This window comes from Magallana gigas, chromosome 5 (assembly GCF_963853765.1).
Source record: "Magallana gigas chromosome 5, xbMagGiga1.1, whole genome shotgun sequence".
Lineage (NCBI taxonomy): Eukaryota > Metazoa > Mollusca > Bivalvia > Ostreida > Ostreidae > Magallana > Magallana gigas.
Genome location: NC_088857.1, coordinates 54,118,607 through 54,144,188, shown reverse-complemented (window position 1 = coordinate 54,144,188; position 25,582 = coordinate 54,118,607). Strand labels below are relative to the sequence as shown.

At 33.5% G+C, this 25,582-nt stretch overlaps 2 protein-coding genes across 5 annotated transcripts; one reads left to right on the top strand and one right to left on the bottom strand.

Moving 5' to 3' along the window:
• Positions 1-792: 792 nt before the first annotated feature.
• LOC105317840 (von Willebrand factor A domain-containing protein 7) lies at positions 793-22,902 on the bottom strand. Of its 4 annotated transcripts, none has more exons than XM_066083575.1 (20): positions 22,762-22,902; positions 16,861-17,106; positions 16,624-16,746; positions 16,251-16,424; positions 13,883-13,964; positions 13,618-13,712; positions 13,343-13,528; positions 13,015-13,260; positions 9,639-9,752; positions 9,263-9,484; positions 8,663-8,784; positions 8,407-8,557; positions 8,227-8,297; positions 7,963-8,116; positions 7,117-7,286; positions 6,932-7,040; positions 6,412-6,607; positions 6,237-6,300; positions 5,628-5,842; positions 5,039-5,420 (listed from the first exon to the last, which is right to left on the bottom strand). In XM_066083575.1, exons 2-20 carry the CDS (start codon positions 17,075-17,077, stop codon positions 5,249-5,251), a joined length of 2,883 nt encoding a protein of 960 aa, XP_065939647.1. In that variant the 5' UTR covers positions 17,078-17,106; positions 22,762-22,902; the 3' UTR covers positions 5,039-5,248. The 4 variants fall into 4 exon arrangements, with proteins under 4 accessions (XP_065939648.1, XP_065939647.1, XP_065939649.1 ...); XM_066083577.1 differs by having other exon boundaries at positions 16,861-17,031; positions 22,762-22,900; XM_066083576.1 differs by lacking the exons at positions 5,039-5,420; positions 5,628-5,842; positions 22,762-22,902 and adding exons at positions 793-1,173; positions 1,376-1,590 and having other exon boundaries at positions 16,861-17,822.
• Positions 21,254-25,514, top strand: LOC105319430 (uncharacterized). The gene is made up of 5 exons (XM_011416972.4): positions 21,254-21,488; positions 22,793-22,982; positions 23,305-23,447; positions 23,534-23,687; positions 23,899-25,514. The coding sequence occupies exons 1-5, from the start codon at positions 21,356-21,358 to the stop codon at positions 24,545-24,547; spliced, it is 1,269 nt and encodes a 422-aa protein (XP_011415274.3). The 5' UTR covers positions 21,254-21,355; the 3' UTR covers positions 24,548-25,514.
• The last annotated feature ends 68 nt before the right edge of the window (positions 25,515-25,582 follow it).

Below are 25,582 nucleotides of genomic sequence, written 5' to 3'. Positions count from 1 at the left end.
GTACGTAGCTTGTTTAAACTTAATCTGCGTTTTTAACGAGTAAACATAGCGGTATACTTTGAATCGAGTTTTGCGAATAAAATGGTTTTACCACCCCTTAAAATCTATATTTACTTTTTTAAAAATCTCCATTTTATGTATTTAGGTGAGAACAATTCCATGAGTTTATTAAAAAAGAATATTCTTTGAACATCAGTACGACATGTATGTATTTATTTATTTTTTAACTAAACCAAACTAACTCATGATTCAACTGATACTTTTATTTTAAATTAATGTCTCGTAAGACGTTTCTTATTGAGTCTGCAAAAAAAATTATATAAATAGAATAAATAAATATAAATCATATAAGCAAAAATAATAAAGAAACACAAAGACTAAAGGTATTCATAGTTTGAATTTACAAATATTTTTTTAAATCAAGTTATTTTAATAGAATCTCAAGGAAGGTTATATTGGTCAGTATTTACAGTAACTCATGCAGGTGTGTGTGTGTTTTTTTTTTTATTCACAATCTCTGTAAAGATGTTAACAGATTAGAAATCCAATGCTGACACTATTCTTCTGTTCTTTCGTATCTGATTTAGTGACGCCAGAGACACCGTTATGGGGGTCTTTTCATGCTTATTTTTTGTTGAATTTCTTTCTTTGTGTTTAATGTAAACAGATGCTATTACTATGGCAACTACGAGAGCGAGCACCATGGTTCCTGCACCAGCGAGCGTCAGAACCTTTATGTAATGTACCAGGGACTCGTTTTTTTATCGGTCTGTATAGAAAACAAAACAGGACTTCAGTTAATTCTACATTTATTTGCAGCACAACTATCAAAGCATTTCTCAACAAAATAAATCAACAAATACATGGGATACATAATTTTTTCTTTCCAACAATCAGCAATATGTTCTGGTTATTTCAAATTCTAAAATGTCTACTTTGAATCTCTATGCTAATGTTTTGACCGAATTAGGGGGATAAGTGCTTTCCAGACAGAATGTTCTTTACACATGGTCTGTCTTCTTTACCTTCACTGGAATTGGTTTAGTCAAGATATCGAAGTTTTCAACTGTTGTGTTGAAAACATTTCCTCCCAAGAAATCAATCGTTTTTGTTTTCATATTCCCACGTGCGTCGATGGCCGTCAGTTGAGATTTGTAAGTACAGCAGGTGCCACTAAAACAAAAAGGGTGGTTTGTGTTTACAGATGTATTTTGTGGATCGTGTTAGAGTTGTTTTTTTTTATGCAGTCTTTGAGCATTCCTTATGATATCTAATGTATTAAGAGATACAAATCATTATGATAATTTGCATTTTCATTCGTTAAAATTAAATATATTTAAAGTTAATATATTGAAAGCAAATATGAATCTAATACCTTAATGTTGCGACATAAACAGACGGTGAATTCCGTGCGTACTTTAACTGTACAGTAGTCGGTGTAGCGTATAACTGGCTGAGGCTGGCTCTAAAAGCGACATCTAAAACCAAAGTCCAGTTTTGTTTCTTGCAGTTATAGTAGTTCAACATCTCTTGTCGGCAGTTGGAGGTTCGATTCACTTCGTTGAATTTTGGTGGCGGTACATCTTCAACCTTAATTAATAACAGGCGTCCAATATACAACATCCCTTGTACATTCAGGGAAAACGTCAGCTGTAGCAATATAAATGGCAGTCCGTGTAATGCTGGCGTGAGTTTGGTCAGATTGGCCATTACTACTTTCCATAGAAGGTACAAACGTTTGCAAACAAACAACCAAAACCCACAATATTAATACTTTTAGTCTTTCTTTCATAATTATCTTCACGAATTTCACGTTCAATTCATTAAAATTTGAAAATAGAAAAGATATTTTAATCGAGTTGTTCCTTTATATGGATGCTCTCCTTCGCTGAGCCAGCACAAGGATTAAAGTTGATTGATTTATTTGCCTATTGCAGAACTAAAGATCTTTTATAGAATTTGATTCTATCCACTTTGCTAATGTGAGGTGCAACCTTTGATAACGACAGGTACTTCCTTTACCACTCCAAAATATCTTCTCCATAGATCAATAAAATTCAGATAACTTTCTACAGTAGGACAAAGTCTAATGAAATGTTTAACATGGCGATTTAAAGATTTCTTCCAATTTTTTCATATAAATTCATCTTAATGCCAAGATAAAAACAAGTATACAAGGGCATTGGTCATCATAAAGACAAACTCTTTATGCAACAGAAACAAAGACCTGTAGCCCTTATTTTAATGGAGCTGAATGTCTTAAAGATTATGTTGTTGAACATGGCACGTTACCTTAAGGTAAACATTAGTAGAGCGTCGAAAACTTTGGTCAAGGCAATTCAAATACAATGCATTGATTGTGGTTTTAGCTCAAGATAGCAATTAAAATAAAACATTATCATCATCAAAGACTACTTTATTTAGTTTACAACATGGTATCAATATGTGACGGCTAATTTATGCAGAAAGTGCTACTTTTTTGGCTGTTTTTTATTTCGCTTTGAAAACAATCAAAGGCAAAGGAAAATAATAGCTTTGCAATTGAAAGATTGGAAATAAAAGATAATCATCACAGTTCCAAAAAGCTGTATTTCGTAATTATGGCCAATGCGAAAGGATGTATCATAAAAAACATAACAAATAGCAAAAATATTCTAGTATGCTCAGACATTATGGATTCATCTGATTTTCGTACTGGCTCGTTTTCGTAAATTTAATAAGTAGATGGTTCTTTGTGATTTCGATAAAATCTTCAAGACTGTTTATTAAGTCATTTAAATTGTAAAAAAGGGGGGGGGGGGGGGGAGGGGGAGGGGTCGTAAACTGCCTCTTAATTTTTGATCATACTTAAGTGCAAAAACCTTTATTTCTATATGAACATACTAATGGATCAAAAGGTCATATTTATGATACAGGCTACAATGTACATTGTACATGTACGAGCTTACATTATTGTAGTAGATGTATACCCGTTCATACCAGATAGCCAAAGCCATTAATAAGTCTAAGCACTTTGGAGAGGGTTCGGACCTAGATTGTTCGCGGGCACTTTGCCGAAACTTCTTAAAAACAATTGGAACATGCCCATGTGAAGCTGGCAATTGCTTGCCCTACTCTGAGGAGGAGATAATTCGTTTAGTAGTAGTGTTCATCTGCGTTGCTCGCTTTGAGAAAGCTGGTAAGGGTCAATTTTTTTGATAAATGTTTCAGTAAACTAGAGGTTCTCGACTTTATAAATATATCAATTAAACTATGAGCATAGATGGAAATTTAATTCGTTTTTGAGTAACTATTCTTTTTTATTTGGATATGCTTATATTTTGACGATGTCTTCTTCTTTCAGAAGAAAGATTTGGCATCCCATTTTCAATGTTGCGGAAATCAATTTCTAAATTTTAAGGAACAGGCTATTTTATCAATGTAATGATATAATTATTAATAGCAAAATAAATGATAAAAATTCAAACTTATCAATGAGCAACGATCAGTACATCTAATGACAACGGTTACTTATGTATTACAATGATCATGATGTTTATATTTTTAAACTTGTTCTACTCTTATAGCGTACCATAGGAAACCTATACAGACGTTATTGGTTCGTTTATAGCAACTAGGACTTGTTTCTATTACGGTCACAGCTCTGTTGTGGGATGGTTGTTGAATTACAAAGGTAAGGTACGAGATATAAAAAGATATTTATTCATTATCTTTACATCTAGATTAATCTAATCAAAAAGTATATCTTTCGTTTTGGATTTTTTTGCACAAAAGTACATATATTTCAACTTTCGGATTATCTCAGAGGTTTTCTAACCCTAACCGAAATGTTGCTTGATTTGTTTGGTAAAATTGTAAACAGTAATGGAGGCAAATACAGAAATAGCAATTTTTTTTAAAAAACGAACTAACAATCGCAATTTTCTGCAGCAAATCGACGCCTGTAGAGATATTTTATAGCACGTGGTTGCAAACATGGCCCCATTATTTTAAGCCGCCCTAAAATTCGGACTAAGGTAAGGACTATTAATATCAAAATAATAATATCAATTGCATACAATTCAATTCATATTCATAAAATATTTCCCTGTCTTGTGGCTATTTTTACATGTAATATCCCAATCTTTTTATGAATAACATAAACACAAGTCTAAGATATTTCATGATGATGTACATGTACATTTATTAATTTGGTTGCAAGTTCTTTCGTAAAACGCAGTCTAGGGCCCTGATTAAATAGACTCATATAATAACAATTTGTACGTAGCTTGTTTAAACTTAATCTGCGTTTTAACGAGTAAACATAGCTGTATACTTTGAATCGAGTTTTGCGAATAAAATGGTTTTACCACCCCTTAAAATTTATATTTACTTTTTTTAAAATCTCCATTTTATGTATTTAGGTGAAAACAGTTCCATGAGTTTATGAAATAAGAATATTCTTTGAACAAACTAACATCAGTACGACATGTATGTATTTATTTATTTTTTAACTAAACAAAACTAACTCATGATTCAACTAAAACTTTTTTTAAAATTAATGTCTCGTAAGACGTTTCTTATTGAGTCTGTGAAAAAAAAAATATAAATAGAATAAATAAATATAAATCAAAAAAGCAAAAATAATAAAGAAACACTATTCATAGTTTGAATTTACAAATATTTTTATATCAAGTTATTTTAAAAGAATCTGAAGGAAGGTTATATTGGTCAGTATTTACAGTAACTCATGCAGGTGTGTGTGGTTTTTTTATTCACAATCTCTGTAAAGATGTTAACAGATTAGAAATCCAATGCTGACACTATTCTTCTGTTCTTTCGTATCTGATTTAGTGACGCCAGAGACACCGTTATGGGGGTCTTTTCATGCTTATTTTTTGTTGAATTTCTTTCTTTGTGTTTAATGTAAACAGATGCTATTACTATGGCAACTACGAGAGCAAGCACCATGGTTCCTGCACCGGCCAGCGTCAGAACCTTTATGTAATGTACCAGGGACTCGTTTTTTTATCGGTCTGTATAGAAAACAAAACAGGACTTCAGTTAATTCTACATTTATTTGCAGCACAACTATCAAAGCATTTCTCAACAAAATAAATCAACAAATACATGGGATACATAATTTTTTTCTTTCCAACAATCATCAATATTTTTTGGTTATTTCAAATTCTAAAATGTCTACTTTGAATCTCTATGCTAATGTTTTGACCGAATTAGGGGGATAAGTGCTTTCCAGACATAATGTTCTTTACACATGGTCTGTCTTCTTTACCTTCACTGGAATTGGTTTAGTCAAGATATCGAAGTTTTCAACTGTTGTGTTGAAAACATTTCCTCCCAAGAAATCAATCGTTTTTGTTTTCATATTCCCACGTGTGTCGATGGCCGTCAGTTGAGATTGGTAAGTACAGCAGGTGCCACTAAAACAAAGAGGGTGGTTTGTGTTTAAAGATGTTTTTTGTTGATCGTGTTAAAGCTGTTTTTTTTTTTTGAAAATGCAGCCTTTGAGCATTTCTTGATATCTGATGTATTAAGAGATACAATTCATTATGATAATTTGCATTTTCATTTGTTAAAATTAAATATATTTAAAGTTAATATATTGAAAGCAAATATGAATTTAATACCTTAATGTTGCGACATAAACAGACGGTGAATTCCGTGCGTACTTTAACTGTACAGTGGTCGGTGTAACGTATAACTGGCTGAGGCTGGCTCTGAAAGCGACATCTAATACCAAGGTCCAGTTTTGTTTCTTGCAGTTATAGTAGTTCAACATCTCTTGTCGACAGCTGGAGGTTCGATTCACTTCGTTGAATTTTGGTGGCGGTACATCTACAACCTTAATTAATAACAGGCGTCCAATATACAACATCCCTTGTACATTCAGGTAAAACTTGGGCTTTGTGGTTATGATTTTAAGTGTTTGTAAAACCAATATTTATTCAGCATACTTAACAGGTCAACAGTCGTAGAAACCGGTTCATAACAATATTTTTCATGAAAAATAGTAAATCAAAAAGATATTATGTCATTAAAAGTTTTAGCTTTGTACCAGAGATTGTGAAGATTACATGAACATTGTATATTTGTTGATTTTACTCGGTCTTTTAATGCTGTTAAGTTATTCACTGCTTTAAAAATTTTGGATCACATTTTTAAAAAATTTTGATTTAAATAAATCGTTTGTTCATTCTAAACTGTGTTTCCTGGAGATAAATGCATTGTCAACGTACCATCAGTGTACGTGAGATGGTCTGTAAAGTCTGTCCCCCCAACGTGAGCTTCACTGATAAGGTCCTGTAACACAATAGCTAAATGTATAGTAGATACATAGAAGATGATAAAGACTGACATATACTTAGCAAGGAAAATGAAATTGAAACCAAACAACATTGGTTTTGGTCTTACGCAACAGAGACGTTGGTAGGCGTCAGTGTTAGACTTATTTCTTTATTACTCCTAGGGCCCACTGTCACGGAGTAAGAACGCTGCGTGGGAAATCCACTGGGAACGGAGGTGGCTGTCAACTGGTAGGTTTGTGATGTACTTCCTGTATTTTTCACAGCGACATCTATCACTGAATTTTCTCCAAGAACAAGGTTTTCTATAGTAAAACAGTACATTGGTAACAAAACTGGAAAATACATCAAATAAGAAGATACAAAATGTGAAGATCACATCGCGAAAAGAAAAGTTGTGTGACACTTTTCAAGAGACTAACAAAGCAAAATAGGACATATTAGAATTGCTTCCATAGCTTTGCGATAATTACGTCGCGTACCTTACAAAAAATGCTTCAAGTTAAATGTTATTTAAAATTGAAGTAATGATAGAATTTTTTAAGTGATGCAAAGTTTTGGATGAGGAGCATTTGTGCATTACCATCCAAATTATCAACACTCTAGATATTCGTTTGCTGATAGATTACCTGGCTTAGAGGTGAAGGTTATCTCCCCTGTTACTGGTGTGATGATATCTGACTTCTCTCGGGTGAAGATGTTTGTGCCAATGCTACCATTGATGCTTACAAAAAACTCCTGTAAATGTTTTTTTAATTATTAAAATATCCAATATTCTTGAATTTCATTCGTAGAGAAACACTAAAATTCAAACCTCGGGTGTAACGTCAAAATATGCAAAGAGGACACGGTTGCTTCCGCTTGATGAATCAGAAACCGGAAGTTTGGTAAGAATTACACCGTTAGGTTTTTTAAGAATGATATTTGTGACCCTTGCTGAGGGGGACAAGCCCGTAACACTGATGCTGATGAGGAGTTTAGATCCTGTCATGCAAATAAAATTATAACATTATTGCTTCGTGATAGAGTACAAGCTATATAATATATTATATTATATAAATTTATAGGAAAAAAATAAATGCAATATGAGAAATAATTTTCCTACAGGAAAAACTGTAAACCAATTTTTATCCGCTTTTGAGAAATTTTCGCGAGGTTCACAAGAGGACTCATCGTCGCGAATATTTCTCACGGCGATCCAATCGTAGTAGAATGGTTGTTACAACAAGACGGGTCTTGATTAGGCTTGATCGCGAACTTAAGTCGTCGCGTACCAGTTTATCGAAAGTGTTTCGCGAAATAAAGTCGTCGCGAATAAAAGATGGTTTACAGTATTGAAAATCCTGTACGAGAAAAGTATTTCCTAGAGGAATTTAATTCAGATTAAACCTTTCCTATAAGAAATTAAGATTTTAAAATCCCAAGGGAAATTTGTTCAAATGCTATCGGAATTTATATTTCTACAGGAATTTATTTTATTCCGGTAGGAAATACAAAATATTCTGTAAAAATTGTTTTTCCTATGAAAAAAATTATTTTCCTGTAGGAATTAATTTTTTAAAGGTAAATATATCTCATCTGACAGGTGAGATACACCAATAACAAAAATAGTTAACTTAAACAAGCTAAAAAAAATTCTTTTGCGATAAACGATTCACACCTGTGATGGGACTGGATCCGGTGATGGGATACTTGATGCCGTGCACGTCCTCCATAAACTTATACGTAAAGTCAATGTTTCCACTTCCGCCTACTTTCACTTTCCAAGTTCCTGTTTGACTTTTTTGCAAATACCATACACCTGCTGGGGGGTTCTAAAAAATAAGTATCGTTAACGTGGTAGTGAGCATAAAATCATCGAAACTTAAGTAAAAAGGATATATAAACATAAATACAAAAAAATAACTAGTTAAATAATATTCACCTGAACTGATATAACGGTAGTACTTCCTATTTTATCTATAGAAGCTGTTCCACTAAACATCTGAGTGGAACCTGAAAAAGGTGTCAAAATGTTCATATATCAATATCTGGTCAATTATCTAATTAATCTGTTTGCGACGTTAAAAATTGTTTTTTATTCTCGTTTTTTATCTATGTTTACCATCCGGCCGATCCAAGGAGACATAAGTTGCAGACGACAGACCCTCAATAGTAACCGTCAATATTGAAAGATCAGAATCCACGGAAATTGAATGAGTAGGTGCAGACATTTCAAACGACGTTACTCCTAATTTTGAAGCTCCCATATTGTTCTATAGAATATAGTATCGTCATTATTTTGCTTTGTTTATAATGCAATATTGTCATTCAATAAAACTAAAGCTAGGAAATGTGAAATTAGAATACATAATATTTACCTTCACAAACGATCCTAGAAGTCCCCCTAGAGAGGATGACGAGGTGTGGACAATTTGTCCGCCAGTAGCTGACGCTATTTTGCTGAAGAGGTCAAATCCTGCCGATGATCTGCGGGCGCGCCCTGAGAAATATTATCTACGTTTACACTGATGTAATTTCAATTTGGGAATAATCATCATTAAACAGGTGTATAATTATTTTTCATTCATATTTTAATTTACTTCAATATATTCTATTAATATGAAATCCACGATTCTAACGGACTCGTTATGGCATGTTTTATTAGAAATTAAATTGATAAATAACTGTTACTACAAGTTCAATTGAATTTAATGAAATCTCAATTAATACTTTCACTCCGAAAAAGAAATATTAATTTAAAAAAAAAGGGTTGGATAAAGGATACTTAAGAAAGCCAAATGTCTGACGTGAAGTGATTTAAAAAATGTCTAAGTCTATAATTACTGAACAACGATCTTCAACGTTTTAGGTTTAGTTTCAAATAATTTTGTTCCCTAATTATTTCGTCGATATGTATGAATTTGTATAATTTTATCTTATAAGAGTAAGAGTCCCTGTTAAACAAACAACAAACAAACCAGCTCTTCTCGAGTTGTCGTTTAGAATACAGGTAGGGTTTTGAACCGTGAATTCTGATCGACGTCTCCGACTTCCACCCCCACAATCCCCTCGCAGGAAGGAGACCAGTTTGATGTGTTTGTCATTAATCAAGTTTATGACTTCATTCTGTTTCTCTGGGTCTTTTGCGTCAGCGTCAGTGAAGAAAAACACACAAGATCCTGGGTTTGCTATTTTTAGTGCTTTTAATAGAACAAAATTTAAATCATTTAGCTAAGATCATCATTAGGTAACTTCAAAATGATGATCAAACATTTAAATAATGAATATCTTTATGATAGTGCCAATCAGACTGATACATATATAAGCAAAATATTAATGATGACAAGGACGGACCGTTTACTATCCCAGTGAGGGCCATTTCTGGGCAGTCTCCGCCTCCGTGTGCCGTCATGTTGTGCAGCCATTTCTTCATCTCGTTTCCATCAGTTGTATTATAGATAGAAGTATCTGTTGTATAGAACTTATGATTATCGTTATGTTGTATTGCAAGCCCCTGTGTCGCAAAAACATTACAGCCAGATCGTTTTTTGAACTTTTCAATTTATTTTAGTCAGTGTGTTCATAATATGAGGTGTTGTTTTAGTATTTATTGTTTTTTATAATATCACCTATTCAAATATCGGTATGTGATATTATCAATTAGATTTAAGTGGTAATTTCACCTATTGGATTTTAAATAGGTGATATCACTTAATTGATGATAAAATATATATACTACATTAGATAATGAATAATCCCCCTTTTGAAACAGTTTAAAAACAAGTATAAGGACAGCTGAGGCAAAGGATGACATTTAAAATAACATTCAAGGAACTATTCAGTCATCTCTGCAGTGTTTCGATAGTTACGAAGTTGATTGCCAAACAGTGTCACAAAGTTTGCAACATGGATTACGATCGCTGAATTTTTAACACGGTGAACTTCAGTGCTATGTACCACGCAATTTCATCATTCATAGATCAAGTGTGACCTTGCCGCCATCATTAACTTCCCGCTTTCGACTTGCATAACAGATATAGAAAATATTGTCTGATTTATTCAACGAGTTGAAATTGTGTATATGATCGCGAGGCTTGCCGAGCGAATACAACCATTTCAAAGAGTTGGATAAAATAAACATAACATCACACTATTCATCTCATACGATTTGGTTAATTTTATAAATGACATGATTTTTTTTATCCTAATCAATGATGCAACGTTGTGCTGTTTTATGCGATTATTGTGACCAATATAGCATGTTATTTCGGAGATAAATTCAGCTGTTGTAATGTAATGTTTTACTCAAACAGACCTTGAATTAATTTTTTATCTCTCCATATTTCTTTTCCTAGAACTTATTCACTCAAGGAGGACGATTTGGGGTTTTTTGCGGAAAAACTACAATAGCAAATCCCTTTTATTATTTTTACCAATATGTTATTTACACCAACTCTAGTTTATTTGCGAAGTTTCAAGAAAATCGAATGTCTGGTTCTTATTAGGGACCATCTCAAAATACAGGTACATTTACTATAGGAATACATAGTAAATAGTCATTTTCCGCACATCGAAGCAGATTACAAAACTATTATGATTATAGCTTTTTTCTCAAATTGTAATATGTGATTAGTAATATCATTTTCTACCTTATATATTAAAAATACTTATTTCTACCGTCTGGTGTTTAGGGGGGGGGACATCTCAAAGTATTAAAATGCACCAAATTTTGCTATATACAGTGTATGTATATTTGGAGCATAACAAATGTAGATTGGTAAAATGGATTTAATCAAAAACTAAGAAAAATACCCCGATGGATAGAATTACTCTGTGTATAAAATTTAAACGGCGTACGATTTTTACTCTTTTCTTTATGCGATTTATTTTAACGAACTCCTACAAAGCTTCATTTTATCATAACTTCACAAAAACACAATGGCAACGCTCCCCTACCATGCAACGGAAAAATGGTTTGAAAAACAAAATTTTCTTTAAAAATCTAAATATTTTTATCTGTATTTTGTTTATTGTGTTCAATTTTATAACTATATAAAGATATAGAAAAAATCATAAAAATACACTGTATTTTACTAGAGTGTGCAAAAACATGCGCAATGAAAGCTGAAGTCGACCTTCTTAAATGGAAAAACAAATGACTTGCATACTCAAATTTGTTGACATGCAAAAAGTTTCTAATGCTCGTCAGTTTGAATTGACTCGGACGAGGAAAAGTTCTGTTGATCATAACTAATATAATAAACACTAGGATTCGAAGTCAAAAATATTGATTAAGGATGCTTACTGGTGGTAAAATGTCCTTTCTGATATAAAGTAGTCATGTTGTATATTTTATTTGATAAAATGAAAGATATCAGAAAGAACAAAAATAAAAGTTTTAGGAACCATTATTTCGGTAAGTTCTGTTTTCATTGCGTCGTTAGGATCAATTCCTTAATATAATAGCTATTGCAGTAACGTGATTCGCAGTTTTATCAACAACACACCGTGGTGTTTCCTTGTTTTTGGTATTTAAATGCTCGACAAAATACGATTGAAATCATGTTTGTAAGTGGAAATGGTGATGTGGAATATACAGGAAAATCTTTAAAAACTTGGTCACTGAAAGGCTGTGTAAAATATAGTTCTGACTGGAAGTATTTGATTAAGCAAAGGTTTATACACCACACGTATGAGATAAAAAATAAAACAAACTTACATAGTTGTGTATGTCCGTGTGCTTTTTATTTAAACATGATAAAAGATAATTAATTAATAACAGCATTTGAAGAAAATACTATATAATATATCATAAATGTAGTGGTATAACACCCGTGTGATAAACCTTTGTTGTATCAAACAAGATGCGCTTTATCAAATACTTCCGGTCCGAACTATTTTTGACACAGCATCTCGCTTCAACGCTTCAGTGACCTATTTTCAAATATTTTCCACATAAACATATCAACTACAAAAAATTGATTTAAAATGGGTTTTGTCGAAGATTTAAATTAAAAATATGAAGGAAAACCTAAAACTGGTTAGTTTATAAAAGTTCAAATCACGTTAGCTTACTTCGCTATCAAGGAGTTCATCCTGGATGAAAAAAGAACGCTTTGGTTGTGTTTCTATAAAAAACCGTACCTGTTACCTTTTTTATCTTTTATTTCACCACCAGTAAGCATCCTTATTCGATTTTTCCAACTTCGAATCATTAGGCTAGTGTCTGTTTTGAAAAACATCAACAACTGTTTCTCGTTCGAGTCAATTCAAACCGACGATCATTCGCAACTATTTGTATGTCAACAAACTTGATGATTCAAGTCTTCTGATAAGTATTTCCATTTAAATAAGACGATAGAATAGATAGGCGTATTGTAGCATTAATATTTACTTTAATAGATTCACCTATTCAAAATAAATCTTAGATAATTACTACTGCTTCTAATGATAAGTTGTCTCCCATTAATATTTATCATTTAGACACTTATATACATAGAGGATATCTATATTGTCTTTATTTTCTTCGGATTAAACACATTTAAAATGAAATACTTTTGAAATATGACTATATTGATACATGTGTAGTTGCAAATTTTAAGCGTAATTTTATGACAACTTCTCATTTTATAATTAATTGAAATTTAATTAAGTTTAAAAAAAACTTCTTGATCCAGAGGCCAGGATCATAAAGTCTTAGTTCCTGAACTTGTACCAGTTTATATTATACCTGGGTCATTGAAGGTTGAAAGAATAAAGTTTGAAGGTCCATTGGATCCAAGGAGTTTAGCTTGGTTAACGATATCAATGCTGTGCTGAGTTGCTTGCATGATTTCTCCGCTCATGGACCCCGTGTCATCTATAACAAATACCACAGACAGACCCGGGGCAAGGCAGTTATAACAGGGATTCTTGTAGCTCATTACCATGACTTCCTTAAACTTTTCAATTCCCAGAACAGAGAGGAGGCCTGTGCCTGCAATGGTATAACAAGACACCCATCTAAATATTTTTTCTCAGTAAAAATCAAAATTAAAACATGCATAGCTTCTGCTTACCGTTCCCGACAAAAAAGTCGTAGGTTGCCTGTATGGCTGCCTCCCCAGCCGACTGATGTAGGTCAAAATGAGGAGACAACTCTGGACTCGATGTTTCCTTGTTTATCCCCCCTATGGCGGGAATGTCTTTGCTGTTATCATATGGACCGCCATGACTACACTTTCCCATGTTTTGCGGAAATTGCCCTGAGAATCAAAAATGAATTACTTGTACCAGTATACAATTTTAATCTGTTATAAGATAAAATATTTTTTTTGCTGTCGTGCAGTTTTACCTATAGGTTTGTTGATGTTCTGGTAGCTGGTGTATCCACTGGTCAGGAGCTGTCCGTCAGAGCGCATGTTGTCAACACAAGAATACTGCTGAACTCTGGGGATACAAGAAGACGAAGTTAACTCGTGGGTTCATGTAGCATTACTCAACCATTCAAACACACTCAACTACAAGAAACTTTGAAATTTTTTAAAAATATTTTTTTAGCGTTTAGTGAATTTTGTTTATTTATATAAATTCTTGAAAAGATATCATCGTCAACTTACGCCTCTTTGGTATAATTACAGCTCGTACAAGTGACTTTGTCGTGATCAGACACTTTATACGGAAGAGATTCTCCCGAAATTCCTGTAATTATATTTTCATATGATATTAAATGGCATAGTACATATCCATTATCAACTACTGCTCATATATAATAAATGCTTCCGGGAGAAACTCTTTGTAATTTTCAAAAGTAAATAAATAAAAAAGACGTTACCGGTATGAACCACATAGTAAAGTACAACTGTGGATGGTTAACATCATTGTCAGAGGAATTCTACACAGGACTCTTAGTGTAAAACTGATTTGTTGTTTCAAAAACATATCAGTCATTTTAACAAACAATAAAAAATGTTTCATCCCCCTAAATACCACATTCATCATTCGTCACCAAAAAAGAGGCATGCTGGTTTTGGTATGTTCGTTCGTTCTGTACGACTCTATCTAGCTGTCTCACTGTCTAATTGTAGGTACATTTCACTTTTATTATAAGGCTCAGTCGTAGAGTTATAAGCAAGATATACAGCTCACAATTATTTGTAATGTAGACAAGGCTCGTGTCATGTTTCTGTTTACCATGGTTCAATATACTGGTTGGAGTTCTTTTTCAACCCCATTTTTTTTGGCTTATGTGTTTTGAACAAAGATAAACAGCTCCTAACGTTTGTCACAAAAGTCATTCATTTTAAGTCTAAACGTGGACCTGAGCTTTGTTTACATAACAAAGAAGTGTGAGCTCTGTATCTTGCTTATAATTCGAAGAAAATACATTCAAATTTTGGTTGATTATCAGAAATACCTTACTAAAGCATTACGAACATTAAAAACGGGGAAACAAGTTTTTGACCAAAATCGTGGTTACAAACATTAATCAAAGTACTGAGAGTTCTTTATTTATAGTTTTTAAATAACTTTTTTAAAACTTATTGACTTTTCACAAAGTAATGATAATGCATTACTTTACTCATGTAATGGTAATGTAATGCATTACTTCAAGAAAATTAAGTAAAGGTAATGGTAATCTAATGCCATAATTCATGAAGTAATGGTAATGTAATGCATTATTTTACAATGTAATTCACCCCACGCCTGATTCCAACTAAGCCGGAAAACATGAACATTAATATTTAACATTGAACTTGGTTCTTCAATCGATAAGATTGTATATATTATATGATGTATAAGTCTTCCAAAATGTAAAATCTATTATAGATTTTGCTTACAATGCATTGTTTAAAATTTAAATCCAGTTTAATCGACTAAGAGCCAACGAACGAGAAGGCAAATTCAGATTTGTTTTTATTTTCTTTGTACAAAATTCCTTTAGAGACGAACAGCAGTCATACCGCAAGTAGACTGGAAGCCAATGAAACACCTATTTAATTTGTAAAACATCTGTGTATAACCCGTCCCGATTTTAACTTCGGCTTGCGCATGAAGTTTGGTAGTATTAGGTAAAAGATTGTCAAAATAAAATTCACAACTTTTCAAAAATGGCACATTGCGTTTGGGAACTTTAATTTTGATTCCACCATCAACCTCTTCTATTGATTAATGAGCTCGTACACCAACTGAATAGTAAACGGCGCTGTGCATTCAATTACGTAACTCATTCCACATTTGAACCCAAGCAAGAATATTTTGATCAATAAAACTATTTGTTTATTTTCTAAATAGAATTTTGTTTATACACGGAGGACTTAAGAAGATTTAATGCGTGTTTTATAATACATATTTACTGAAATGCATGAAAACTTTCTGCACTATTTTCTTACGCGTAGACTCAATTCATGTGTTCTACGCGCGCCTTCCGGTTTGAGACTTTGGCTGACAGTAAACCAATAGATGGGGTCACGTGACCCCGTCTAAAAACGGGAAAACAAGTTTTTGACCAAAATTGTGACTATGCCCTTTTAATCTTTTCATGATTTTATGTCTGGTTAAATGAAAGGTCAATGTCAGGGGTCGAGGCGAGCAAAGGATCATAGTAATGCAAAATGGTAGAATTATCCTTGGATTTTTGTCTACGATTCGGAATTCGACCAGCGCAGAAATCTCCCTAAACTTTCATGTATAAAGAGATGAAAGAATTATAAAGAAGTTGTCGAAACTACACCCGATATATACAATTGGATGTATCATAACAACGCCTGGTAAATTACAGATGATCTCATTCTATTAACGGATGTATTGCAACATTGAGCCTTGGTATCAGCGGTGTTATCATTCAAATGTCAGCGTTGAAATGGTTCCACAGTTGAAGTGGAATTTCTCATTAGCACTGTGACACTCTTTTTTTTTTTACATGATCTATATCGTTCTACCGTGCAACAGGACGTCAACTTAGATAACAGCGTAGTTATAACTGACCTAGCTCTCGACACACGCGGTCTCCAAACATCTCCACCCAGTTTGTGTTGCTGTAAAACTCTTGCAATGTGAAGAGATATTGTCCAATCAGATCTCTCACAGCGTCCCAGTTCGGGTTGGCGGTTTGTGATTGGTGGATTATCTTATCCCTAAGGGTCTGAAGAAGCAGATGTCCTTAAAAGAAATGGATAATAATATTACATTTGAATACTAGTTATAAAAAAGTTAAAGATGCTTGGTCTGATATTTATCAAATTTTATGTACATTTTATAAGTATAATCATGAGATTTTTTTTTTTTAGAAATTAGCTATATGGGGATTTCTACACTAGGGTTCTGCTTGTTGAAAATTGAAGACCAAAATCCAATTTACCTGGTACAATTTGTTCACAGTTCATTGTTCTGGAGGCGTCATCTCTATAAGTTCTCTGAGCCAAGTTGTTTTTGTTCACGATATCTATTATCGTCTGAGCGAAATGTATGAGTGCGTCGTGATCTTTTGAATAAGAATTTTTTTTTCATTCAAAGACATTCAAATGCGCTTAAACATAAAAATCGAATTAACAAGTTAAAAAAAACCTTAACACCATACGGAGAATTTGTACATTACCGAAGTACGTTGTAATTGTCGTATCGGGATCTGACGCGTTGTATTTTCCTGGACTAATGACGTTGGCGATGACGTCAGAAGTAGCGTGATAAATGGCGGCCTGTGTGATGCTGGCATGTGTGTGATCTTGTCTTCCATCAGTGCTCTCTTTGGAAGGCAGGAAACTTCTCACTGAGAGAACACAACATCCCAACAAAAATAAAGCGAATGTCGGCATTCTCTAGTGCACTTTTTATCGTTGTATCTCTGAATTAAATTTCAGTGTCTTTTATAAGCAAAGAACGGTCACACCTATGCATGATTTACAAGGTCTTATCAAGCGTTTATATTACTTCTTTTTCAAAGAATCCTGCAGAGTTGAACAAATATATCCATTTTTTTACAAAAAGATTGTTACTCAAAAATGTTTTTCTTCTGCGATACATAAGTACTTTAGCCCATAGCCAGATAAGAAGACGTGCAAGTGTTTGATTTATTTGAGATGCAATGTTTAAAGTGCACGAACCACAGGTACCCGAGATAAAAGTGTTGAAGGTAAGATTAATATCTCGTCATTGTGCAGAAACGATAAATCAAGTGGGTAACACCGCAGTAAGAAACAAATGGCGGTACTGTCAGCGGTAGGTACACCAGACATGGAGGGCCTGTGACAGAGACTGTCGTCCTATCCCCACTGACAGCCACACGGATAAACAGATTAATCAATGTCAACCCAATACAGCTCTCCAAACAGGAGTGGTGGGTGTTCCAAGAAAGCAAAAGTTTAGAAATCAGAAAAAAAACGCGTATAAGAAATTTTTCAAAACATATGAATGCAAATTTACAAAAGACTAAATATCAAGTAGAGGGACAAACTGTGAATTCAGATTTTTTTTATTAGTTGAAAATTTTTGTTGAAAGTTACGAGTTGATAATAAATAGTATGCACAAAAATATGTTCTCACCTGTGTTATCGAGTAGGGGCGATGGCAGGGATGGGGTAATGGTAATTTTTTATGATAATTCAGTGTAATTAATTATAAATTTTTGTGTAATTAAAATTAATGTGTAATTGACCCTTTTTTGATTACATATAATGGTAATTTAATGATTTTTTTCAAAGAAGGTATGTAATTCAAATTACTTTCAATTACACAGTGATGATTTTACATTTAAATATGTATAACGAAGCTGTCCACTGTCAATTGTCCCCCACACTTCCAATAGTACAAAAGTATAAAACAATACAAGATCAAATTAGGAAGAGGACTTAAATGCACTTTTACCAAACATACGTGTAGTTCTATGATATAAACTTTTTCACTTACATATTATCTAATCATGAAGTTCCTAATTAATCAAATATGAATATCAATGTCTCTTTTATTTATGAATTTGTTAGGGACAAATAATTTTGATGGTATGCTCAATCTCTTTTATTCAAAAATTTAAATATCTTATTGGGGAAATTAATATTTCCAAATATTTATTGACTTCAATTTTTTTTTTTTACAAATAAAATAAATGTTATTTGAACTGTACAAACTATTAAGTCATGCTTTCAAATGCAAGTCTGCTCTCCACCCCAGATTCACCTTATCTGTATTTTCCCAATTTATAAAGAGGAAAGAGGAGATTAATGTTTAGTTTGTACATTTCATATCTGCTTTAATGCAAAAAATGTATTTTTATCTAATTTTATGTGTAATTCAATTAATTACAATTGCAAATTAATTGTAATCTAATTAGTTACATTTGAAAATCCTTTTAAATCCTTCTAAACAAAATTGTATATACAGTGTACATATATTAATTTTCACAACTGTAAAAGTCCACGGATAGATTGTATTCAAAGAATTTTGAACATGGGCGGGCTACAATATGTCTGGCAGAACCATAATTTTGTCAATTTAAAATGGTTAACTGCTACTGTAAATCAAAGATTAAAAGACAAATTTGGTCAAATATGGTCCAATGATATATAATTGTTATTCCAAAGTTCATGTGTATAAAATTTTGGCTTTGAGAAGTATCTCGATATTTTACCTGTAAAACTAAGAAAGAAGATTAAAAATTAAATTTCGTACATCAAACCATCGTCTCCCTGTAAGGAAAGGCAGATGGTATTACACTCCTGTAAATGAGAGATTATGTTTATTGTGTAATAAAGGTCTCATTGCCGATGAATTTCACTATATTTTTGACTGTTTGGGCCTAGAAGAAATAAGGAAAAAATATCCATGCACAAAATACTGGAAAAGACCAATTTTTTTAAAAAGTTCTCTGAACTCATGATTAAATGTAACTCTAAATCTCTAAGAAAATGTTGTGTATTCATTTTGAAATATTTTCGATGCTGTCTGTTCCCCTTCGTTGTTTTCCTATTTTGATCCTTTATACCACAGTCTTACATCAGTATTGATTCTGTAATCTGTCCTTTTTTATTCATATCTTTTTCCTGTTTGAAAATGTACCTGTATGAATACCTCTGACGATTTGTAATTTTGTGTATTCTACTTGTATATGTTCCACTTGTATTTAGTTAGAACGAATAAACTAAACTGAACTGTAATGATAATGGTAGTTTTAATTGAGGATTTTAAACAAGTAATTGTAGTTTAATCAATTACTTTCGAATGTAATTGACCCCATCTATAGTCGATGGTAATAAACATTACATTACAGGGTACCCAAATCTCTGGAAGTACGAAGTTAGATCTCTCAATGATAATCTTAACTCAGTTTTTCTCAGAACAACTTGGATACCTGTAAAAACTGTTAAGTAAATAAAATTTACCACTGAACTGCAAGCTTTTAATGTTTTAGTTATATATCAACAATATTTCTAAGGATTTAATTTAACGCAATTTTCTTTATAGATAAAATACAATTGAAATCGATACTGAGGCAAAGCCAACGACTACTTCTTTGCAAAAACTCTTATCCTTCCGATCATAAGACAGAGATAAAGTTTATGCGCATTGCAAACGATATGAAGGTAATCAGGAATTGATTCAACTTGTCTAAAGGTGTTACGAAGTGTCCGGGTAACACATGTAAACATCTTAAACTTTTTTTTCTTTTATCAGTCTCAACAGTTCTTCGTGAACAGTGAAAGTTACCAAGTAAGTGTATACGGTACGAGAAATACACAGAGTGAAACAAACCCCGTTTCGGATGGTAAATATGAAGTAAAATAGTTAACAGAAGTAAAGGTAAATCATATTCAAAGTAAAACCACCGTTTCAAATATTTCAAGAATTTAGATCTACAGTATTTGATAACAATATTATCTTAAAGGGAGGAGTTGTAAAATCCCAACATGTCAACAGATCATTATACATCTGAACCTAATTAACCGATTGAAGCTTCCTGTAAAACAACAAGGTTTTGAAAATACCCCTAGAAGATAAAAGACGAAGGGTGAATATTACATCACATGTGTCACTATGTGGAAGTGTCCTATCGTTCGTTTCCTTAAAAAGACAACCCCGATTGAGGGTACATTCATAGCGAAACTCTATTTATATTAACAACTAACAGAAACCGCACGAGGTATTTAAAACAAAAAACATATCTAAAAAATAACATATTTCACTCTATCATGGTGAAAATTCAAGCTGGTTTTTTTTATCGAGCTTCTAAAGACCTACGTTGGCTTCTTGGAAACCAATACGCATGCTCAGAATTACGAAAAAAGGTGTTATCTTTTCTTAGCAAATGTTTACACTTGTCATTTTGCATGTGTGTGCTAATATTATATGATTTGTCCAGTCCTTTGTAAATTTCATGGAAATACTTTATTTCCAATTGATTCTCGGCAAACAAACGTTTTACGTCGGACCATAAATCGGTTCGTGTCTCTCTAGAAGAGCCCAGAGAATATTGCTTTTTGTTAGTCGAAAGGATTGCAAGCTATATTTTTATTGGCTATAAATGTAAGCAGGAAACCTATTTTTTGTTTTTGTGTTAATTTTCTTTATTATCTATGTATTTATATACAGACAATACGATTGTTTGAAAGTAAGAAAATAATTGGCAATTATTTTCCTCCAATCTAATTAAAATCGGTCCTCCACGATAATTTATGGACTCAGCATATCAAAGAAAGCAACGTTTATTTAGATTTATATTCGCCTTGACATCTATAGACTTCTTTAACAACCGATCAGTTAGTAACAGACCTACATCAGATTTGTAATCATTAAAACGCTAACATTTTATAAGTTTGTTTATTTTTTTTTTTTTTTACTTCAGACAGCTATTGATTCCTTCATGTTATAAAAATTGCTTGCATTTCTGCAAAAAATGAAATTTTAAAGATGAAATCCACTTCGAAATCATTATTTTGAATTACACATATAAGATAAATGTTCTCTAAAATTTGACAAACAAAATCCTTGTATATTACATTAGAGAGTATTGAAAGTTTTCAAAGTAATTGATATAAAAAAGGAAAAAAAAAATTTACAATGTCAAAGATAGCACGTGACCCATAGAAAGGTGAGCGGATGTGATGGAGCAAGATGGAGGAGGGGCGGGAGGGGTGACAGGACCCGGGACCCCGGCGTCACTGACACACACAGCGACACCTGGCGGTCCGTCACAGAGTAAACTACTGGATCATAAAATGCACAACTTAATTACAGGTAAGACTTGTCATTTCTCTCCCGTTACTTTTGTTCGTAATGCACGTGCACTAGATGAGCCATTGTTAAGATTTTAATATTTTGTTCTGTGATATATTTTTATTGTTGTTTTTTTTAAAATCATAACGGAAGGCTTCATTATTCCAATATTTAATTACATATTTTTTTTTATTCTTATTCCTAAAATAATCCTCTTTTCATCTGAGATTTAACAATATTCGTGAAAATCCTAATCTTAAAGAACACATTTCTTTTTATGTAATCTTTTCATACAATGGTTAATAAAGCTATGAGTAGCGTTGTCCGTGACTGACCACCTTCCTGGGGGTCTCCATCACTCATCCCGGTCCATCATCTTTGATTCAAGGTCAATTATGACAAGTGACTAGAGGGCTTCTCTTTTTGCTCTTACTTTGTAGATGCGTAAGAAGTCTATGAGCGTTATAAGGCTCATTCATGAGTAATTTTGAAAAATCATTCATATATACTGTGATATCTATAAAGGATTAAGGACGAATTTGGACTTCACATTTTTTCAAATAAAGACATATAAAAGAAAGTTATAAATAATGGATCAAAAATGAGTTACAGACAGAGGTTTTTTTTATTCTTTGTTATTTAAACTTCTACATATTACAGCTCTAAAGCTAAAATCTATTATTAATTGAATCCGGTATTGTTTTATTTCTTTTATATGTGCTTTATAAATTTTAGACAATTTTCTGGAAAGATCTGAAGAAAACATTTGAGTGAAGTCATTACTACAGTTCAACACCGTGTGTTTGAAGTGTACAATTTTACGAATGTTTTATGGCTGAAGTAATAAAGATTACAATAAATTATAAATGTTCTGTAAACATGGTTGTCCCCGGTTGTTAATTAATAAAACACGCCACATGACACTGGGTTAATGAACGATTAGCGAATGAGCGTACGGATGACAGGCGACAAATAATCTCCATTTGTGACATCCATACTACAGAAAGAACAAAACAAAAATTTGAAGCGTAAAATAGCTAAAATGTACAAATTGACATAACACATCTCCTTGTGCAATACACGTGAATCAATTTGACAGAAATACGCAGTAATAGTAAAAAAGAATTTTAAACACGTCCGCTTTATGTCCAATAATGTTCACATGCTAGAACAAATCTATATTTCAGTTTTTAAGAAAATATTTTTTCTATTAAATTTAGAAGTTCAGCACGAGAGGTGTTATGCAATTAAGTTCGTTGTACCCTCTTAGAAATGAAACGCAGTCGATGCTTACCAAATAGAACCTTTACACATCTTGGTTTCAGTCGTCCTCTTGCTGTTGGCCGGGGGTCGTTCTACCGTCCCTGTGGGGTCAGTGCTGATGCCGGGGTCCACACCCTCCTCCCCAAACCCCAACCTGAGGGACTGTCTGGTCCACGCGGGCTATTACAACGTCACAGACTCACCCGCCCACTACAACAGCGACTTCGCCAGTGCAGTCCACAGGTGGTGCAGGTAGGCAGGGTACTCACATCGTCAGGAGTCCGAATCCTCTCATTAAAATTATCTGCAACTCTTCAAAAAAAAGAAAAAAAAAGAAAGTCTTTATATCAATAACAACAACGTTTTTTTTTTCATATCTGAACATTGTAGTTTCCATGGATTCCTTCAAGAATTTAAAGCAAAACGTCTACGAAGAGATGCAAACCAACAATTAATGAATTCATTCATGAATTCGCGCAGATATTTTTTTTCAGAGAACCGTTTACTTAATAATAAACCTTTGACAGAAATAATAAACTAATACATTTATGAACTGTGACCCTTATGCTTTCAGTGTCTATGAAGCCGTGCTGCCCTGTGCTGAGAGTTCCGCCAAATCGAATCCTCTTCGGAGCCCCTCTGACTGGTTCTTCTCTCTGATTTTCAATTCCTCCATAGCAAATCACACGTCCTCTACTATATGCCAGAAACTTAGCAGTAAGTGCCACGCCTGATCAAAATGTTAAAAAACAATTTGGATTCGTTTAGTGTTACATTGTTTTGACCGTGCTACCCATTTTCAGAGTTTGGGAGGAAGTTGCGATGCATGAGGAAGGCCCAGGAGTTGCGGGCCCTGAGGTGTGTGGATTCTCTGACCAAGCCGATCAAGAAGGCCCTGATGAAAATTTACCTCACCAACATGTCCATGGTGGACCTCGCCCAGAAGGCATCGTGTCTGTAAGTGTCAAACTCCTCTGGCTCGATAGAATTCATATACAAGTAGTGATGCGTGTTCTTGAATCAACAAATACATATACCAGTATGTCGTAAAATATCCCATTAATGTGTTCGTATTTGATTTAAATACACTGTGCTCAAATAAATGTATACACAGATATTTATGCATCAAAATGTTATGTCTACTTTTCTATTTTGATTTTATTCACAGGATTTCAGCCGCCACGGCTACTTGCTTTAGAGAAAAGGTCTCTTCATGCAGGGCATACCTCAGGGACTACATTGGCGCGTATAACTTAATATTTGGCGGGAAATGTATTGCATTCCTCCGATCACGAGATAAAAACGAGACTACGACAGACGATGCACTGACCCCGCAGTCCTTGGACCAAGAATGGATGACCACAATTCAAAATTTGGTAAATGAAGGAAACAAGCTGAAAATATATCAACGTAACGAAAGTAGAAGGGGTGACATTATATCGGAGGTAACAGAAATTCCTAGCACACCAACAGCCCTTACAACCCCCGGTTTCATTTTCACAGACCTTGGAATAACCCGGGCCAGTGTTAAACATACCCAAACTACCGCTAGCGTATCCATGGACACCAAATCTACCTCCAGATTTATTTTTGACTCCAAAGGCCGTGAGTTGTTTCAGACGTCTACTGCGCAGGTTTCTGTACAAAGACCAAGTACTGGAGATTCCGGTAACTCTGGGGACACGCCCACAGGGATTGGTGGCTCCATAGACAATGGTGCATCACGTGATAAATCCAGTGGAGGAGAAATGATCACTGCCCAGCATATCGCACTATTATTTATTATAACGGTTTCTGTAGTTTTTTTTGGGTACTAAGAAGTTTATTTTTCATCTAGCTTGGCGTCTAGATGACTGTGATTTTGAAATTTGACCATACCTCTTGGAAAACCCGTTGGTTACTCTCAATTACCCTACCCATCCACCACATATTTGCTCTGAGGGAAGATAAAACTAGGGCAGGATTGTATTGCTGATGTAATGGATTTTTGAGTTAGGGAAAACTGATTTTTTTAAGGAGTTTAGTGAGATTTGAGTCTGCGCCCTCATTGTATAACAAGTTTTTTTTTACAAGGTCTGAGTCATATAAATCGACTCATAAAGTTTAAATATAAGATTGTAAAACATGAGAAATCCATCCAATAAATATGATGTTTACATACTGTTGTGCCTCCTGAGTGAAATATGTAATATTGTTTTTGTTCATACAAACCGTTTCTAATTCATATCCGTATTGATAAATATGGTTTTTGCTACACTAGTATGGGTAGGATTTTACCTGAATACGTATGTTTTGTTAGGTCTATCTGCTTGTTAATTAATGGGAACGTTATAGAAGATGACGGTAAAACAAATGACGAGATCACTGCGACATTAATCATGGCGGACTGGGCTCTCTGGAATGTTCTTTATTTGTATGAAACAGATTCGTGGTAGCTCCAATATGATAAAAATCACTGCTGACAATCAATTTCTGACAAATTTTGATAAAGAAGACATAGAAAAATTAACTTTGTGAGCCTTTTTAAAAGCCGGATATATTGCTTCTCGTCAAAAATATGTTGTGCACATGTTGTATCATCTATTAACTATGAGATTAACGGCTTTAGAAACATGTTTACAAAATAAAAACAAAAGAACATAAGTCCAAAACATACGTATTATGTCGAGAATCCTTTGCGTAGTTAATCAATAAATATTGACCTTTAAAATTAATCTTGAATCTTTAAGTTTCACCGAAGTGCCATAACGCTGGTTTTTTGGGGAGAGAGAGAGAGAGAGAGAGAGAGAGAGAGAGAGAGAGAGAGAGAGAAAGAGAGAGAGAGAGAGAGCATATCTATCAACGTAACCTTT